Genomic DNA, 20,943 nt, shown 5'->3' with positions numbered 1-20,943 from the left:
GTACAACATGCTTGGGTTTGGAAAGGCACTGTATAAATTAAAGTAGTAGTTACTATAATTGTTGTTATTGTTGTCGTTGTTGCTTGTCACTGACAGAACCTATTCATTTGTCTGAGGGCTTCCTATTATTTTAGCCAGTGAATATATCAAGTGCAACAAGGAACAGTGAGACTGCAGATTTTCCCCCTACCTCAGCTGCTCTCCTGTACTATAGTGTTGATTTTATTTTCCCCTTTTTCTAGCTGTGTCTAGCTAGTACAGTACTTCCTGTGTGGCAATTTCCTGTGACATCTGTATTACTCACTTTCTCATACCGCTGAACCAACGTAGCTTTCAACGTAACTTTTAACACCCCGTGTCCTCGCAGGAAAATTAAAACTTGAATAAAAGGACAGAGGCATCTGTAGCAGTTGCCTCCCAAATGTAAACAGCCATCCCAATTAAACAGACTTGTGTCTCCCCCTGACAGGCACTGAGTTTCACGTACGATTGCCCTCTGACTACCTGATAGCAAAGTACAGTAGTGAAACAAATTGGATGGGAACCGAAACAAACCATAAAAGAACCATGTAATTTACATTGCATTTATGTGGGCTGGTACTATAATCATGAGAGTTACAGAATTGCTCCCCAGTGTGCAGTAATTCATTCCTAAACTTTTCTAACTCACTCTTCCAGTAAATCACAGACGTGATTTACACATTGGTATTCCTTATGAAGAGTCAGCATTGACTGGTGCAGATCTGTGACTCTCGATTAGAGCAAAGCACCCAGCAGGCAGCACACTGCCAGATGGACACCGTCATTTTGACACATTTGTCACAATCCAGGCTCAGACTGGCAATATCAGCATTAAATGGCACAACCTGTGCTCTCAGAGGGTACCTTTCTTGGATGAACCACTTGCGATTACCCCTCTTCTAACACCGGTTTGTGAAAAAAAAGCCATTACTGACAGTTACAGGGAGATTGAATGATGATGTTTCCCTCTCTAGGGAAGTCAATGATCATCTGAATTATGAACACAGAGTGTTTAACAGTGAAGAATTTCTCAAGTCCCGAGAGCCAATGGACCAGCCATTTTACGAAAAGGTGATATTTTTATATATTTTTTTTAAATGTCTTTTTAATACTTTAAATATAAAACCACACTATGCATTTAATTAACACAAGCTCATTGGATCTCCTACAGACATATTTCATGTAAACAAAATTGAGAAAATCCTTGTCCTCTTTCAGGTTTTAGAGACGCACATATTTCATTCCTTCCTGAAAGCGCGGCTCAGCAGGAAAATGGACGCTTTCAGTCGGATGGAGCTGAGCAGTCGATCGGAAGCCCATAGGTGATTCTCAGGTTATTGTATAAAACAGATCTGCATGTGGTGCATCTTAATACAGTGTCTCCCCTGTAATACAGAGTATTTAACAAGTATGCAGAGATCGAAAACATATAAAGCAACATTTATTTCAAGAATTGGTTTGCTTATGGACAGCACCAGTCACATTCAGACATGTTAGGTGAACTTTAGTATTCTTCATCTGCCTTATTCTCTTACAATTCCTGGGACAGCAGTTCCTGAGAAAGAAATTGAGATTTTTTTCCTAGTGAATATGGATTTTGTTTTCCCATTACTAGGCTACATTAAATTGTAGTTTTCTGACTCCAAATTGTTTTGGTACTTTTGTCTTTTCTGTTGATATTTTAAGAAAAATAAACAAATAATTTAATCTTGTGTGAGGCCTAGTTAGGGCCTGCCTTACCCTGAGACACTAGCAGGAGGAAATAATAAGAGAGGGCTCCTGCAGTTATGTTTTGGGTTACCCCACAGAGTGAAGCCCTCGATGGACTCTCCCCGAAGGCCTACCATGCAAGAAATGGCTCGAAAGTACAGCAGTCCTGAGAATCGCTTGAGCAAGCGCCTGGGGATGAGCATGCCGAACCTGGAAGAGGAGAGGACTGTGGGCTTCCCAGTGAGACAGGCCTCACTCAAGAAACTGGGCACAGAGAACGGTAGTAAATTACCTTTTTCCCTGTCGAAAAGGACTCCTTTTTCAGACTAGGGTTAATTTTGAAACGTAGTGTCTTTCCCGCCCTGGGTTCAGTTCTGGACCTGGGGTGCTTGTAGTTCTCCCCATGTTCGTGTGAGTTTCGTCCCACAATCCACAGAAGTGCTGGTGGGTTAATTGGCTTCTGGGATAATTGGCCCTGGTGTGAGAGTGTGTGTGTCTGTGTTTGTGTCGGTTTGCCCTGCAATGAACTAGCATCCCGTCTGGGGTGTACCCTGCCTTGTGCCCTTTTCTTGCCGGAATAGGCTCCAGCTTCCCTGTGACCCTGAATTGGAAGAAGGTGTTAGGAAGTGGATGGATAGATGAAAGTATGGGTTGTTCCAAGCGTATTTGCGCGAAACAAGTCCGACTTACAGTAGAAAGGCAGTTTTAACTCTGGACGCCAACCCGGAAGTTGTGATTTAGTTGCAAGCACATGTCCATGTTAGAATTACATGATTAATTTAATGGTTCATCTCAGAATCTAAGGAAGTCTACTGTGACGTCTTAACATTTAGCTTATGTGTCACGTGGGTATGGATTACAGTATACAGGCTACAAGTTATGTTTCTGATCTCTGTGCTGTATTACTTGTCATACTACAATCTCTCATTGGAGTGTGATTTCCTTCTCCCCCTCCTTTTTTGTACAGGAAAACATTTTGGGAGTTTTGAGAGAAACCCTCTGTAAGACAAACAATTGCCTGAGGACTAATTTGCCTAAGTGGTTTTAACTTTGTTACTGTTGAAGTATTTATAAGCTACTGTACATCTCATGGGTGAAAAGGCCACTCCAACTGAATGTAGAAGGATTGACTGAATTTTAACAAAATGTAGACGCCTACAAAATCTGTGCAATTTTAATGAGATTAATAAGTGAATTTCTCAAAGAGGACAGTTTTTTGTCAGAAGCAGTTATGGCATTAAGATAGGTGGCCTCAAGCTTCAAGTTCTTTCATCTTGGAGTGTGGATATTATTGACCTATTTATAATTATTATTTCCCCAAGAAGTAACACTGCCACAAAGTGAAGGGTTTAGCAAATCTAAGAGGTATTTTCACTATGCTTGAATCTGTGTGAAGGTTGTGTTCTCTCTTTATGTCTTTTTCTCCATGTATCTATACATTCTGCGCAGCCCTTATGATTCCCAAGATGCCCATCACCCTGTTTAAGCTCCCAGAGTTCCCTGCGCCCTTAGTTTACCATTATGTCCAAAACTATTACTCGGAACTGATAAGCCTGCTGGGGAAGGCTATTGCCAGTGTGCCTACGGAGAATTCCACCCTCCTAGCCAGATACTTCTACCTGCGGGGCTTCATCAACACCATCAGCGGGAAGAAGCTAGATGCTCTGAGCGACTTCCAGAACCTCTACAAGACGGACATCGAAATCTTCCCCACGGACCTGGTGAAAAACCTGGTGGATTCCCTGGCGCGGGAGGAGCGGGCCCAAGCCGATAAGCGCTCGGAGCTGAAGCGGCTGATTAGCAAAATGAAAAAAGACAACGAGCGGGACCTGGTGAAGTCGGATGACCACGTCAAGAAGTTTGAGCTCCCAAAGAAGCACATGCAGCTGGAGGATTTCGTCAAGCGGATCCAGGAGTCTGGTATAGTGAAGGACGTCGGGACAATTCATCGCCTGTTTGATGCGCTGACTGTCGGTAAGTGGGAGGGGGTTCCTCACAGGTCTTACGGAGAACCAAGATATTTCAAAAGAGAGTGCCTCAGGGCTGAATTGGAAATGGTCAGAAAAACAAGGAGCGCTGTTGCTTTTTTGTTCTTATTTTGTAAGATTTTCTTGATCTGTTAACAACCAGTCATTTTATTTGACTTTTTTTTTTCTGGCTTCTGACCATGATTTGGCAATTCCTGAGGAAGAGATGAGTAGTGGATGAAAGGACATGAGAGTTCAAATAATTCAAATTCCTTCAGAAGACAATGAGAAATGGAATGAGCAATCAGGAACTAAATTGCCTTTGTGTATGGAATGCAGGCAGAAGTATGCTTGTTTGACCTGGTTGTTCAGTTTACTATAAGATGGTAAATTGCTCAATTCCGTTTATTTCACTTTCAGGTGATGTCGTTGTTTGGTTCTGACCAGATGTAATCTTTTACGTTGTTTGCCAATTTTTCTTTTTCATTGTGTCATAATCATGTGTGCTTGAGGTGATTATTGCAAGCTTTTACCAACTAAATCATAGGCGACCGAGAGCCCTGATTTGCCCTTCTAATGAGCCTGCAGTACATGCTACATTATGATTGCAACTTCCTACAAAATCAGTGACTTATGTACAGTATATGTGTTTGTGTATGCTGTTGATCACACATATATACAGCATGTATATATGCGATCACATTATATATGTATATACACATTTATGTTATCATACATATACATGTGATTACTTAATGGGTGCATAGAATGCTAAATCTGACTGTCCCTTAATCCACTTCATTAGAATCTTTTAAGAGTGGCTTGAGTTGGCAAGGTCTGGATGCAGCAATGAGGGCATCTTCGCAATCTGTATTTTACCTTGATTCGTCTCTGGATGGTAAGCAAAGCAAATGTGAGGCTTGCAAAGTGGCTGTGCCTGTCTGAATCACAGCTTGGGAATGGGAGGATCGCTTGCTTTCACCAGTCCTTCTGTTTGCTTTTCGAAGTCTGCGTTAGCTTTTTTTTTGCTACACTTTTGTTGCTGCCAGGCCTTTTGTTAACACGCAAAATAATTTGTTTTTCAACATTTGTGCTCTCTCTGCAGTGTTTGCATTGCTACACGTCAGCTTCTGAACTAATATGTTTTCTCTCAGCCGTGTTTGGGCTTTATTTAAAGAGTTTTGTGTATTTCCTGTGTTTTATTGTATATGTTGGGTCTCAATTTAATGTCATGCACAGAGAAATCCGTGTTGAAATTTGTGAGGAAGGAAAACAGTTTTATAACAACAGTAGGTCAGCTTTTGTTTCTTGCAAACACTGTACTGTGTACAAAATTCAGATTATTCATAGCCAAGACAGGGAAGTTGAACTGGCTGGTTTAATTTGTCTTTCAAATATCCTGTAGTATTTGGATTTGGATTAGCATCTAGATGGCACCATGCATGTTTTAAAAGCCCCACACAAGTAAACGTGTATTTATATATACAGTACATATATGTACATAATCTGTATCAGTTCAGGTGGGTAGCTCCGTCACCATGCATAGGCTGCAAAGGAACAAGTAATAGGTTTATTCCATGCTGAAAAGAGAAGAAAGAAAACAACGTTTCGGCCGTGGAGCTTTCTTCATTTTTGCAGCAAGTATTCTGCTATTTTAAAAAAAAAGCGATTTTCCAAGTCAGTATAAAAGAGAACTTAAAGAGACTGAACAAAAAAAAAGCAGAAAGGCAGAAGAGTTCAATTGGAATTTAAAAAAAAAGCATTTGCTTGGTTCTGTAAGTGGTAAGTGGAAAGTTAGTGTCATGAAACAAAAAGGGCCTTTTTGATTGAGCCAGACCTTGTAGTTTTTTATGTTGTTGTAAAAACAAGGCGGTCATCTTTTGATTAAGGCCTCTCCTTATCAAAACATTATGTAGTTCAATGAAGATGATGCCCAAACATACAAAAGAGCTTGTTTTTACCATTGACAAGGCTATTGTGATCTTATATCAGATATTTCAGGAGGAAATATATGAAATATATTATTTTTTGGTGTAAGTCTTGTTTTAATTTTCCCTTATTTTATTGTCGGAGATGCTTATGGTCAGTTAAATTATATAACCTGCGTTCTGAATGTTGCGTGAATTGAATTCATGAGCTAGTTTCAACTCTTTGCTTGTCGGTTATGACTGTATTTTTATTTTTGGCGTGCTGGTTGTCTTTTTTACAAGAATTGCGTACACATACTATAGGTTTATTCCTGTTTGCACAGAACTAATTTCACTACTGGTATGCAGGTCATTCAAGGCTGATACTTTGTTTCCAATGATTTTCATATCCTAGGTCAGCATTATATTTATTTCTGTTTTTGAGGAAAGTTTGAGTTGATTGTAGCTCAGATAAACCAGTTTTTTTTTTTACTTTGCAAGAATACGTAAAAAGGTTTGTAAAAGATTACTATTGCCATTCTTTCTGCTGTGCAGTAAACTTGCTAATGTAGGTTTAGAGTAAGACAATTGCAGAACAGGTACAGTAGGTCTATAAGTTAAAGTTTAGCCAGTATTTATTCAGTACATCAATCAGACAAGTAAAGCTGATTGGAATGGTAATGTTTCTTTTTATTGGGGGGCGTAGCAGGGTGGTATTTTATAATAAGACGTCGAGCTAAAAGCTTTGTACTTTTTCCACTTTGTGATGAAATACCTGCGTAGTTCAATCTCATTGCGAATGAGTGAAAAAGAAACTCTGGTGCTCTTTTTTCTGCTGCTTTCATCCCAGGCCAGCAGAAGCAGATTGACCCCGAGGTGTTCCGAGTCTTCTACACTTTCTGGAAGGAGACAGAGGCTGAAGCCCAGGACGTGCACCTCCCTGCCGAAGTCATAGAGCACCTGGACACCAACGAGTGTGTGTACAAACTGTCCTGCTCTGTCAAAACCAACCATGGCGTGGGCAAGATTGCCATGACGCAGAAGAGACTCTTCCTACTCACAGAAGGCAGACCAGGCTACATTGAGATCAGCAAATTCAGAGACATAGAGGTAGATCACTTCATATTGTGAGGCATGAATTTTTTAAAATTTGAAAAAATGTTTTCAGAACCCCATCCCCCCACCCCCCACCTCCTCCAGTTTCCTGCAGTTTCTGAATGGACAGTTTGACATTCAGCTGACATGTTACGTGCTATCTGGTGGCAACATTGTCTTGAAACCACTTTGCCCAGCTCATTAATGAAACCGAGGTGGTGACAAGACAAATGTGGTTACACTGTGGCAGGGAGACACAACTAGCCACCTGATACTCTCTGCCGTCTTAGCTAGTAGTAAGCAAGAAGAAGGAACGCGTCTCACAAGGCTTGCAGGAAGGATCAGCCGCATTAGTAAACATGACACCCCAGATATTGTTCCTAAATCAACACCAAAGGCCCATCACACAAGGTTCGTACTGGAGTGTCATTCCTGTCCCAACCCCAGGTAGCTTGATTGTTTTTGACAGTGGCTATCTTTCATGAAGTTATTTTTAGTCTGCCCAGACTCCTCAGCATAAATTAGTACAGTACTTCCAAGTTGTTCTCCGGAAAAAGAAATGGCAACTCCGTGTCTGTGTTCTTCACACAGGAAGTGAAAATTTCTTCTGCGCCTTTCCTTTTACTGAGAGTGCCTTCGTTGAAGATCAAGACGAGCTCAAGAAAAGAGGTTTTCGAAGCTAATCTGAAGTCAGAGTGTGACCTGTGGAATCTGATGGTGAAGGAAATGTGGGCTGGGAGGAAGATGGCGGATGATCACAAGGTTAGAGACCTCACATACATGCGTGTTAGGAGGAGCAATGACCAGCAGTGGACAAACACACAGGTGTCCAGGGAGTGAAAGAAAACCTAGATTATTGGGACTGAATATTCTTATTGTAGTATATTTATACTATACTCTCATTATAGTATATCTACAGCAACACATTTTGGAAGAATTTGAGGGTAAATTTTTAAATAATCGATTCCTTAAAGGCACTTGCCATTGATTGAGTTTTTGGCCTCAGACATTTGTTTGTTCGAATCTGGGTCTTGTCACCAGCCATCCATGGCCGGGATTCTCTAGCACAGTGGTGCACAGTGTCCCCAGACGATGACTTAGGATTAATTGGCCAGGATTTTGTCGGCTTACAGTGAAACAGTGACTCCTGCAGCCTTCTGGGCTTCTGCGGGATTGCAGTGACGTCAATGAGAGACCCCCCCCGTGGCTCAAGGTGACACTAACGCGCTCTCAGAGGAACTGTGGGGCTATGAGCTTGGATCTGATAGGGGAGCAGGTCGGAGCCTCACTCCTGCCTGTGCTCACTCTCCTCCCTACAGGACAGGTGTCTGGCTCCATGATTTGGGACAGACAGAAAGAAATGGGAATTCCAAACTAGGTGGGGATATAAAACCAAAAATACAAAAAACAGTAAAAGAAACAAACCATTCTTGCAGTCTTGGTGAAACCCATTTTAAAGAACCCCCCTCCTCACAGCTGTAGCCCAGATGAAATGTTTTCAAACTTTACTAACACAAATTCTGTTAATGAGTTCAATATAACCAACCTAACGGTATAGGAGTGTGGAGGCAATTTCAGAATCTGGCCGTGAAGGTCAGCACCTTTTTGTTGTTTTTATTAGTTATAGACGTAAGAAATGCCTTTTCCTTTCATTTACCACATTTGTGCTGTCAACACCCACCAAACAATATTGTTTGCTTTGGCATATAATTAAGACTTTTCCTGTATTTGTAGGGTTAAGTATAAGCACATGCCACAGTGTTTTGTTTATAAATAAATATTTTCAGATGAATTACAGTACTTTTTAAACAGGGCTTCCTCCCGTGTTCAAAAGAACGCCTTATATTTCATTTGTAGTCTGCTTTTACGTGACGTGTGCTTTTTAGCCACTTGAGGACTTAATCAGATTTTCAAAGGGGAACTAAGAGAACTGTACTGTTAACATAGAAAATGACCAAGAGTTTGTGCCAAGTTCTAATGAGGGCTGTGCCTTAATTAGGGTTTTAATATATACAAGCTAAAAGACTTAAAAGCATTTGCCTTGGCATTTTCTAGAATTTTGCCAGTATTTTTTCACCTTTTATAGCTGCTATTTGGAATTATAAAATGTTATTCAACCCAGCTGATACTACAAGTCCATTGCAAGAGACACAAGCAGCACGCACTCGCTTGCCCTGGAACACAAGACAGAAAAGTCACACGTTTCTCTTGGTCAAGAGAAACAAAAAACGCAGAAATTCTGTTGTTGAGTGGATTATGTGCACGGATTCCACTAAAAGGTCTTGTGTGAGCATTGCCAGTAATAGTGGGTGCTGTTGGACAGGAAACCAGGATCCAACCCCTCCCTTTCCTAACATATAATAGTCATTGGAAAGTTCCAGTCAGTCTAGAACACAGCCTGGAACTTCATTACTGCCCTCTGAGCTGTAGGTGTTGTCCTGCCTTCCACAGAGAGGCTTTTTACACCTGAACCCCTCTAGAGCTGGACAGCTTTTTAAGAATGTTGTCATCCTCAAGTTAAACTGCCAGCCAAGGAGCTTTGTGAAGAAGGATAAGGACAGGTTCTTTTTCATATCTCATAAAGGAGGCATAGGCTTAATGGGTTCCCACACGCACCACACATGTACGACTGGGGTTTGATTTTCTTTATGAATGTTGTTAGCTGAAACTACCAGCAAAGTTCACTGAAGAGTGACTACCAGAAACACAGAAAGGGCAACAGTATGGGCCATAAGAACAAAACATGATCTTCAGACCTCATAGTAAACAAATTGAATTGAAGTGTCTATGTGTTTTCAAGACAGGGCACTGTATGATTACGTATTAATAGTTTCTGTTTACTCTAGGATCCCCAGTACGTGCAGCAGGCTTTGACAAACGTTCTGCTCATGGATGCTGTGGTTGGTTGTCTTCAGTCACAGAAAGCTATCTTTGCTGCAACTAAGCTGGCATACTTCGACAAAATGAAGCATGAGGGTATGTTTGGGATTTTTTTTGTTGTATAACTGTGGTGCACTAACACCCCAGATACCACATGTCCACTAGCCCACTTTGAGGTATACCTCAGACAGGCTGTCTGGCTGAAGGGTGTTTCCATCTTGTACTGAGGAGTACACCCGTCAGGGCATAATTTGCCGTTTCTGAGTCTCAATTCCAGGTGAAAGTATCCTCACGTAGCCTGGGAATGCAGTGTCTCTTTGTTGCATTCCAAACAATGACGAGTGAAAGCGAAACAACTTGAAAGCATCAAAAGCACAGACTTGCAGACCTCCTCCAAGGTGCTTTTTTAAAGCTTTGTTGCTCTTAATAAGATCTGAAAAATTCAGCGGTGCCGCCCCTGAAAGCAAATATTACAAAATGCCTTTGCTAGCAGGCTAAATTGAGATGATTCCTGGCATTCTCAAATGTAATACAAGCTATATCTGTGTCATCATCTGCGCATTTTGTTTTCTTGTAGTTCCTATGATGGTTCCCAAAACGACATCCGAGACCTTGAAGCACAAGATTAACCCGTCCCTTGATCTGACAGCTCCTCAGGCTGTGGATGTCTTGCTATACACTCCAGGTAGGACAAAAGAGGCATCTTGAATTACCAGTTTCCTGGTTACTTGCGTCATTGCTTCCCCTAGGGCTCTGCTCTCCACTGCAGGCTTCAGTAACAGTGTTAAGTTTCAGTTTCTTCAATAGCCTTTTAGACACGGTCAGAAAAATAGAAGCTTCTTTTTTTTATCTATTGTACTTCACTTGATAGAAGAAAGAGGAAGAGCTGACTAAAAAGTGGGTGTAACTTGTGGGACATTTTGTTTTAAATGTCGTGAGCTGTGGACATTACGTAGTTGTTCAACATTGTGCAGTTTGTTCGCTTACAATATACAACTATTAGCATGTTAAATAATATTCAAATACGTATACGGTAGGATAAAAAGTGGTAAGCTGAGACAGAGCAGTAATACTTCAAGTCAGGTAGTAAAGTTCTGAACATTGGAAAAACACATCCAATGCATCAGATGAAAGACAAGGAAGAAGATTTGAACTCTAAACAGTCCCTATTTCTCATTTTCTACATTATATAAAGTTAATAGGTAGTTAAGGAGGCTGTGTAGATTCCTTTCCAGTAAGAACAAACAAGGTGAAGCTTTTTCTACAACACACTAGTAAGAGAACTGTAGAATTCTACATCAGCAGTAGAACAAAAAAAAGATTTTAACTAGTTATTCTTATGTTAAGTCTTTTTATTGTTTGTGCTGTCTTGAAGATATAAATGATGTGTTAGCTTCTACAAGCTGTTTCCCATTTTGTATTGATAGTGTATTGTTTTCTATCTGCATTTAAAAACTGCACTTGTCTTCATCATACATCTCTGTCAGGTTGTCGTCCTGAGGCTCTCCATCCTAAGCGCCTGAGTGCAACATTCGTTGGGTCTAATACATCACTCATTACCCTGTAAATGGTCCAAAGGTTTCCTGTTATTATCACGGATTCATTTTACTTAATCTTTCTTTACTTTTTTACTTAATATTTAACAGCCATTTTATAAAGTGCTGTCATTATCCATATGGTTTTACTTCATGTATTAAACCATGTGAGCCATTTCCTGCTACTGTTTGATTTGCATACTCTGGAGTTCAATCTGTTTTTTGCTTCAAACAGAATACCTTTGGACTGTTTACATCCATTGTATACTGATTCAATATCCATCTTGTCCTATTTTACTTCTCTTACACTGATTCATGTCCTCATAGTCTGCTTTCCTGAAATTGTGAACATTTGCTGTGTACTTAGTTTCTGTACTTGAACCCTGTACACTTTCAAATTATACCTAAAGGCATTCCATATTATGATCAGTTTCCTAAGAATTCTCTCCCCTTTGTTTTCGTAACTCTGTCTTGATTGTTTAAAAAGATTTACAGTAATTAAAGCGCTTTGAGAAGCCACCTTTAAAGGCACTATATAAAATAAAGTTTGTTATTATTATTATTATTATTATATTAAGTGTGTCTACAGTTTGACTTTCTGTTGATGACATTCCCATTGGTTTTCCCCAGACTATGTGAGGAAAGTTAAAGTCTCCCATGAAGACTTCTTCTTATACTCTTATATTCTTAAGTTCTTTATTAAGTGGGAAATTATCATTGATAGCTGAATTTGGAGTTTTGTAGCATCATTATATATTTTTTAAAAGTTCTAGTCTAACTGAGCAATACAGTTTCTGAGACCTTTGCTTTATCTATCTCAATTTCCTGTGCACAATATTCTTTTTGATGCTACATCTCCCCCTCTTCCACCTTTCCTGTCTCTCTCCGATAGGTTCCAGTAGAACTTACTTTCTCTTCAATCTGCTATGGGGGCATTTCAATTTAAAAAAAAATAAATTTGAAAAAGACAAAATGTTTTTTTTTCTTGATTAAAGTCAAAAGAAGGCTTTAGATAATTTTACAGCTCCATAAACCTCTTTACATTAGTTATGTCAATACAACCTGTGGTCATGCATGCCCACAGAACTTCCTCTTAACGTATTTCCTAACCTTAACCTTTACCGTAACTGCAGTGCTATAAAAATAGCCTGTGGAAATCGCTATACGGATGATTTAAAAAGCACCTGTTAGTAAAACCCAAATAGGAAAGCAATAACATAATACTGCCAATTGAGCTGAAATTGACTCCAATAAAGCAAGTCTGTGTGTTTTTTTTTGGTTTTCCAGTGTGTTCATTTAACAAGATGAAATAACTTTAAGCAGAATATCTTTAGAACTAGCAACCTCAGGAGAGTTTTTTAACCCTCCTATTCTGAACCATTAAGTTAAGTGTTTTGCATTTGAGGCAGACTCACACGATTGTGTTGCTGCAAGTGATCTCAGATTGACCTCATGCCATTAGTAACACTGCTGGATGAGAACCACACACTGTTAAAGCATTTGACCCATTTGTGGGCTGAGCATTTCCCTCATGGAAAGAAGATCCTATCAGTCGCAATGCAATTTTCTTATTTACAGAGTACATGTTGAAAAACGCATGGGCATTGCTAAATAACAGCTCATGGCTCTTTCTATGACTAGAAAAGGCATGAGGAAACAACTCATCAAAATTGTTACTACATAGCTTTAAGGTTTGATCATAGGAACAGTTTTAATTTGCACTTTTACCACATGCCTGTGTATTTCTTACTTTTACCTGTGATGAGACATGCAGCTTCTTTTTTTAAGCTACACAGATATGTGGGATACGCCATCTTTCTTAAGCTGTTACTTGCCAGACCCTCCTAACTGGCTGCACTAACTGAAGCCATTTTCCTGTCCCCTTCTTTTAGGCCAGCTGAGTTTCTCTGATTCTGGCAGCGATGGGAACCCAAAATTATGGTGTGCGCTCAGCGATGGGAAGGTAGTGGTGTTCGATGCAGCGAGCTGGTCGATACAGCAGAACTGTATTCAAGTGGGAGCCACCCGACTGGTAAGATCAGAAAGGAAGAACCTTTTGAAACCTCAGTACACCATTGCCACAGGGAACCATGACAGAAAGAGCCCTTAAAGATCACAGATGTTGCGTTCTACTCTGTTACTTCCCCACTCTCACACATGTGTCTTCATACAGTAGCTAAATTTGGAAAAGGGAAACAGAATAAAAACATGCAGACGTACGGTTATGGGAAAATTACAAGAGATGGCTGGGCCTAACAGCTCACAACAGCTTTGGCTAGTTTAGATTGTATTGTGTTCACTTCTAATAAGAGCAGCTCATCTGTTAAATCGAAGAGATGCCCAAGAGGCGCTGTTTCTCAGTCAGTTTTGTGAAGCCACAATTGACTTTTTGGGTAATGTTGAAGTAGATGTGACTGAAATAAAAAATCTCAGGAAAAAAGAATAAGAATTTTGTTTTTCATTTAAAGAGAAATGATCAGTTTTATCTCCCTGGGCTTTTTTAAAGTCTAGATATCTAAGAGTGGATAACCTAATCAATAAGAATACAGATGTTGAAAGTCAGAAACCTGCTTGAGCAAGCAAATCTGAGTTGCTTTTACATATCAGCAATAGTTTTTTTTTATTCAAGCTTACATGAAGATCACTTGGCACTTAACAGAAGTATTTAGAGATTTTGTTCATGGAGGAATGGGTTAAATTATGACTTCTGTCTGTGTCTCTACATGGTTAAATACAGTAAATATGTTTATCTTCATTTAGAGGTAGAGTGTCTGAATTTCCCAATCCTCTGTGTGCTTAAAATAGGTTTCTTTGAATTTCACAGCTTTCCATGCTCCATTAGGAATAATATCGATTAAAGGGTACTGTACACAGTGTCAACAAAATGGACAGTTCTCATTTCTGAATGAGTCAGAACAGTTCACATTATCTTCTTAAAGCAGAGGCTGCTATCTGCTCAAGAAAAAGTTGTGGATTAAGCTTGGTGCATTAAGTATTCTTTTGTTGATTGATAAGGTCTTGCAGATAAAGCTGTTCCACTCTGTCGCCCTCTGGTGTTTCTGTTTTTATTTTTCTTGGTTAAAAAACCCAGTTTGCTTACACTAGAGATTACAAATAGTCCCATTTTATTTGGGCTTTTACAGAAAAATGATGAATTAACTGCTGTGTGTTACTTCTTTTTTTCTGTGGATTAAGTTATTCAGAGACTATAAACACCTGTTTCTGTTTGTGTAGAACTGCATGCTGGGCTTGGATCAGAGCCAGGTGTGGATTGGCTCCCGGGATTCTGTCATATACATCATAAACATTCGGAGCATGTCCTGTAACAAGCAGCTGACTGAGCACCGCAGTGAGGTGACCGATATAGCCACAGAGGAGAAAACTGACAAGTTCAGGTAAAAGACATCATCATCATCATCATCATCTGTGCGATACAGCACTAACATGATTTTGTCAGTAAGATCACAAATTGGCCTTCTTTAAAAATCAATTTATATTTATTATTGCCATTTTAGAAGTCAGATGTTTCTGATCTGACCAGAATTCTTTATTTTTATCATTTAAAAAATATTTATTGTAAAATATGTTTACATTTTTAACAAGGGAGCAAAGCTGGTTTATTTCCTAGAGTAGCATCCCCTAAAACAGATGAAACTAGTCAGCATGTTGATGGGTAATGTCTTGATTGTCGATAAATGAAAACTCCTTCTTGCTCTCCACCTAGATTAATCCTAATGTGAGTTTCTAAATCTTATAAAAACTTGCTCTTATCAAGCTGTATTGTACGCTCATTTGACATACTTTATTTAGCAAAAGTCTGCAGCCAATAAGTACAGTACATTCTGTAAACATGACTTTTTTTTATCCCCAAATTGTGTAACCCTTATTAGCCAGATGCAAGCCTACTCCTGCAGCGCTGACGGCACTGTAATTGTCTGGGATGTGTTCACACTTAAAGTCAAAAAGCAGTTTCACGTGACTTGTGAGAGACTCACTTCCATCAGGCCAATGAATGGAACACTGTGGTGCTGTAAGTATACTGGTTAATCTTTCTTTACAACTACCAGTTTAGTTTTCATTTCCTTGTCTTTTTTTTCAGTCATTTGTAACACAAACTCCGATCCCATCCATATTTGACTTGTTTGATTCGTATTTTGGATAATGCTGTCCTAGTTGTCAAGTATGTAGTCCAGTCGAGGCAGGATAGTTATGAATGTTATTGGTGTCCTTTGCTTACATGTCTAGGTGGTAAAGACTGCATCGTAGAACTCAGGAAAAATGGAATGACAAATCGCAAGATGACACTTCCAGACCATCTCAGAGATATTCCTACATTCTTCTGCAGTTTCATACTGTTTATCGAGGTGGGTACAGTCTATTGACGTAACTCACATGTAGTGGACAAAAAAATGGAAACACCAGGTTAATGAAGGACATCGAGTACATTGGAAGGAGGGGCTTCCACACAGGCTCATGGTTCATGGGACTCGCTCATTAATAAAACAGATACAATCCCAACATGCTGACGGTCATGAATAAAAACCATGGACACAGCCGGGTTGACTTTAATTATGGCTAGCACGACTGCAAGAGAAGACATTGGGGGACTTGGTAAGGCGTGAATGTTGGGGAGCCTCTGTCAGGAGCTTCAGTGACCATGATGACTGAGCCTGCTGACATTTCACGAGCAGCGATGCCTTTGGTGGCGACTCCAAGGGAAAGGGGAAAGGGGAAAAGGGTTGATTGATTTTGTCCTTCTTTTCTTCTTGAATTAATTCATCTTTGCCATTCCAAGGGAGGAAGAGGGGAGTCCCCTTCCGGGGATGCCATTTCTTCTGTTCTGTGTACAATTCTACCACAGACTATAGTATCTGAATAGTGAATGTGTTCAGAGTGAAATGTGTGATGTTAGTAACCATGACTCCCAGTAAGAAGTAGTTGGACTGGTACATGTACCTCACGTAGAAGAGCACTGACTTTGGTATCCTAAACTTAATAAGATGACTCCACAGTTAGGCTTTATTACACTTATAGAAATGCTTTTCCATGAATATACAGTATACTAACTGGGGGAGGCCTTATAGCGCAGTGAATAGCACTTCTTCTTCACAGTGCTGTGGACCTGGGTTCGATTCCCAGGGCGCTATCTGAGTGCAATTTGTATGTTGTTCTGATGTTTGCGGGGGTTTCCTCCCACAGTCCAAAGACTTACAGGTAATTTAACTGGCTTCTGGGCAAACTGATACTGTGTATACACTGTGAAAGACTGGTGTCCCATCCAGGGTGTATCCTGCCTTTTGCCTGGATAGGCTCTGGCTCCCCCCTAACCTTGAATTGGAGAAAGCAATTAGAAAATGGATGGATATCCGAATTTGAAAAAGCTATGTATGGTTTTGCATTTTAAACAGTAGGCACGGTCGATGTGTAGCCTAGGCCCTATACAGCAGTGTGGTGTCAGAGCCCGATCCCGACTGTGTTTCAGAAGGACCAGCTGTGGACAGGCTGTGCAGATGCTGGTGAGCTGTGCGTCTGGCATGTCAGAGACCTGACGAAGCCCTTCCACAGGATCCAGCTGCAGGACTGTGCCGGCGTCAGCTGCATGATAAAGGTCAAGAACCAGGTAATCTCTTACAATTGCTATAGAAAAGAGTTCTCCGTTATTGGAGACAGGTCATAACAAAAGGGATTCTGGAAGTTCGGTCAAATGCTGATCACTACAAAAAAACCAAAGGGTCAGCATACTTCATACGTTGTCGTTAACTCACCTGGCACAGAACTATCACAGTTTCCCTCCCTTATGAGGAATGAACTAGGGAGCCGCTGCAAGGGTGCAGTGTAGGTGCAGAGAGGGGAGTAGGAAGGATGTGCACAGAGATGTGGGCAGCCAGGGAGTATTTGTATGTAGGAGATAAGCAGAAGTACGAGATAATAATTTGACCTTCTCCTGAACTTCTTTTTAACAACATTTTTATAAGTAACTCGTAACTAAGTTTGGTTTTCTTTTTTCTTTGTGTGCTGCAGAAACAGTGGATATTTTATGACAGATTTGGTAGATTCAAATGTTTCCTGTTTACAGTTCACTTTTGGGGAGTCCTGGGGAAATCTCTGTCTTGTCAAAAACAGTATTTTTAGATTATATTTTTTTATTAAACCATGAAGACATCTCCTCTTATATTCAACTGTCTATTAGACCAAATAAACAGCTTAAATGGTGTTTATCTTGCCAAGAATCTGACAATGGACTCTAAGTCACTTTAACTTCTGAAGTAGGGAAGGTATATCTCAGATAAAACCTTCATTCATCTCCCTTAATGTGTGATACTGTAAGTGTTTAAAGTACAGAAACAAGAGCAGGCTAGCCAGAATAGACTTCCTCCTGTTTATACTGAATGTACACTATCGGTTTAGTTTTCTGAAGTAGAAAAGGTTCATGTCAAATATAGTCTTCAGTCATCTCCAGAACTGTTCAGTCTTGCTTCTCAAGGGCTGCAGACCTCTTGAAAGTTATTTCGTGGTTAGAAAGAATCGGCACTGATGAGTGCTTTTCAAACCACAATGAAAGTAGAACATACGCAGTAACACTTCAAACCTCCAATTTACATCACAAAACCGGTATGCACAGCCCCATATTCTGCAATTCAGAATTGTAGATGCAGGCCCGTGGATACATCTCTTTGAAGAAATATCTCGACAGTGTTGCCTTTCAGTGGACCTTGCTTGTTAACCCTGCATGCAGATCACTTTGGAATATTTCTGTGGTGAAATGTCTGCGGCACAACCTGTATGTATTCGCTCGTACATCACATTGCATTAGTCATTCCAGTGACTAGTGAGCAGGAAGGGCCACTTCACACTACAGTTTGCACAAACTCTCTCTCGCCCGTGGCAAGACCAGGACTTTTTGACAACATGGCGAATATGTAGTACTTTCACAAAGTTCATAATTTTGTGTTTTGTGAAATGTTGCCATACCGTCAATTCATTTATTTTGCTGTCGAGATTGAATAACTGGTCTGAGAAATTGGGACTGTAGTTCCCCTTTAAAACAGTAACAGTTAGAGGTATTAGTGAGGCCAGCAGGGGGCGCTCACCCTGTGGTCCACGTGGGTCCTAATGCCCCAGTATAGTGATGGGGACACTATACTGTAAACAGGTGAGACGTAAAACCGAGGTCCTGACTCTCTGTGGTCATTAAAAATCCCAGGGCGTTTCTCGAAAAGAGTAGGGGTGTAACCCCGGCGTCCTGGCCAAATTTCCCATTGGCCCTTACCTATCATGTCCTCCTAATAATCCCCATCTATAAATTGGCTTCATTACTCTCTGCTCTCCTCCCCACTAATAGCTGATGTGTGGTGAGCGTTCTGGCGCACTATGGCTGTCGTCGCATCATCCAGGTGGATGCTGCACATTGGTGGTGGTGGAGGGGAGACCCCATTACCTGTAAAGCGCTTTGAGTGGAGTGTCTAGAAAAGCACTATATAAGTGTAAGCAATTATTATTATTATTATTATTAGTAGTAGTAGTAGTAGTATTACCATAGGAAATGGGAATAGCTGTCAAACGGGCTCAGTTAAGATAATTAAATTGATCAGATGTGGGCTAAACTGGTATATAAATCGGTAAAAACTGCAGCCCTCCAGAAATAGGTTTGGACAGCCTGGTCTAGGCTGCGGCTCTTATCCATCCTCTGACTGCCACTGTCTTCTCACTCTTGTGTATAGAGAACCTGGGTTATACTGCAAAATCCTAGACTATATACGGAAACAACCTTTTATTTCACAAGCTTCAATGTCCGGAGACAATGTTAAGCAGGGGCCCGGTGTCCCGTTTGTGTTGCCTGACAGATCTGGGTGGGCAGCCAAGGGAAGACTCCTGGGAAGCCCAGAGGGAAGATCTACGTGGTGGACACGGAGAAGCACAGTGTGGAGAAGGAGCTGGTGGCCCACACAGACTGCGTGCAGGCCCTGTGCTCCGCTGAGGACCGCTACGTGCTCAGTGGCTCGGCTTCCGAAGACGGGAAGATAGCCATCTGGAAGGTGGAGTAGAGCAGGCCTTCCGACCGGAGTTCGTTCCTTGAAGCCGTGGGCCGGTGGACGGACTTTTCCTTCTGCGGCATGCTGGGATCAGGATCTTCGGACCACGGGGGAAAACAAACTTGGCCTTCTGGGTGTGCAACAGGTTTTAAAATGGTGGGAGACACAGACCGTTTTTTGTGAAGGATAATTGTGATGGCGTGTAGTTAATTTGGGGGGAAGAGGACTCACAGAGCAGAGAACTTTCAGAAGTCATGTTGAAAAATCGCTCGAAGGCAAAACCACCACCCGCCTTTAGGGTATTTAGGATATTTTGAGCTGAGGTGGAATGAAGACATTGTGGATCCCCAGACTCATGTCTGGAGGTTCATATTATAGATGATGGAAATCTATGTTTTTCCATGATCTTCCATTTTAAGTACTAAAAATAATCTTTTCGTAAAGACGTACACATTTTTCTCAAAACATGTTTCTTTGAGAGTATTACTTTTAATTCAAGGTAGTCCTTGAAGTTGTATTTTTTATTTTACTATGCATGTTTTTATTTATGTCAATGTAAATTATAGACAGTATCTCTCAGTCTATCGAGAAAAAAACAGTTGATTTGAATTGTAGTTTAAAAAGACATTTAAACTACATTTAAAAACATTTAATTTAAGGAAAAAAGAATCTTCAGTTTTAAGTTAACATCCAAGAATGTAGTGTGATGTTGAGGTGGAAGTTGAAAACAAACCCAGGCAACTGAACAAAGGGATTATTTCATTAATTTGTTTCTGTACGTTCTTGCTTCTATACAACGTTTCCAAAAGAATACATTTTATAAGAACTTGGTTCCTTTTTTCAGGAGATTACTGCTAGGACTGAAATATATACTCATTTGAAGCTTAAGAAGAACAAAGTGTGTTTTACTTTGAACCAACCCAATTGTCTGTTTTCTTTTTTAACATGCGCTCATTCTGAACAAAATCATCCTCCAGTGATATTTAAGGATGTGCTGTTGACGCACAAACACATTTCACACGTATTGTTGTTTTCTTACATTAAGTACGGATTTTTTTTAATGTTTGAATACTATTTAATTAAATCTTGTTAAACAGTTATAAGTGAAAGCAATGTTCACTTGAATAGTCATATTTTGGAATATGACTGATTTACACTGTATATTGTTCCATCACCAACAGCTAGTTTTATATAACTACCAGTAAAAAATATAAGAAATGCTATGTAATTACTTCAAAAGGGTATATTTTGAAAGATGAACAAAAAAGAGCCTGTAAATGAAACCCTATATATAGTTATAACATTAAGGTTAATGGAATAGTTTCAATATTAAATAGCAACATGTTTGCACACAAAACGTTCTGCCTGTGACTCTTCTTTCTGACAATAATCCTGTCTTTTTGGGTTATCATATGAGCAAAAATGTACAATATCTTCAAAGCATCGTTCTGCTGTAAAAATTCACACTGGTTTGTTTAACATTTTGTTTTAATTAATATTTCATATTTCTTGAGGCTGGTTTCTTACACCATGTTTATAAGTAGACTAGTTGTCCCAAATTAGAAGTAGGTAACTGTTTCAAGAGGAGTACTTATCAGATACTATATAACCATGTATATCGCTAAACCCCAGATCAACTGCTGATAAAATTACAGGGCTGTCTCCTGCCTGAGGAGTTAAGGTAACAGCATGACTCAGTTAACACAGTAAGAAGACTTTCCTTGTTATTTCTGCAGCATGTTTGTTACCCACTTGCTGAATATGCCTCTAGGTAGCAAGCAGGGAGAGATCAGAG

The 20,943-nt window shown here is 40.1% G+C and overlaps 1 protein-coding gene across 4 annotated transcripts in view; it reads left to right on the top strand.

Moving 5' to 3' along the window:
* The window catches only part of dennd3a (DENN/MADD domain containing 3a), a 49,372-nt gene extending 28,867 nt beyond the window's left edge, over positions 1–20,505 (top strand). For 2 of the 4 annotated variants that reach the window (XM_015357516.2, XM_015357515.2), the window contains exons 11-25: positions 996–1,092; positions 1,240–1,343; positions 1,830–2,011; positions 3,181–3,705; positions 4,504–4,596; positions 6,456–6,715; positions 7,292–7,462; positions 9,547–9,676; positions 10,158–10,265; positions 13,008–13,147; positions 14,350–14,510; positions 15,006–15,145; positions 15,361–15,479; positions 16,598–16,735; positions 18,960–20,505. In XM_015357516.2, coding sequence (XP_015213002.2) covers positions 996–1,092; positions 1,240–1,343; positions 1,830–2,011; positions 3,181–3,705; positions 4,504–4,596; positions 6,456–6,715; positions 7,292–7,462; positions 9,547–9,676; positions 10,158–10,265; positions 13,008–13,147; positions 14,350–14,510; positions 15,006–15,145; positions 15,361–15,479; positions 16,598–16,735; positions 18,960–19,160 — 2,569 coding nt within the window. In that variant the 3' untranslated portion in view covers positions 19,161–20,505. The remainder of the gene's footprint in view (positions 1–995; positions 1,093–1,239; positions 1,344–1,829; positions 2,012–3,180; positions 3,706–4,503; positions 4,597–6,455; positions 6,716–7,291; positions 7,463–9,546; positions 9,677–10,157; positions 10,266–13,007; positions 13,148–14,349; positions 14,511–15,005; positions 15,146–15,360; positions 15,480–16,597; positions 16,736–18,959) is intronic. The other 2 variants (XM_015357517.2, XM_015357518.2) reach the window with 2 other exon arrangements.
* Positions 20,506–20,943: the final 438 nt, after the last annotated feature.

This window comes from Lepisosteus oculatus, chromosome 10 (assembly GCF_040954835.1).
Source record: "Lepisosteus oculatus isolate fLepOcu1 chromosome 10, fLepOcu1.hap2, whole genome shotgun sequence".
Taxonomy (NCBI): Eukaryota; Metazoa; Chordata; class Actinopteri; order Semionotiformes; family Lepisosteidae; genus Lepisosteus; species Lepisosteus oculatus.
The sequence above is the reverse complement of the archived record's forward strand: the minus strand, read 5'-3'. Positions and strand labels throughout refer to the sequence as shown.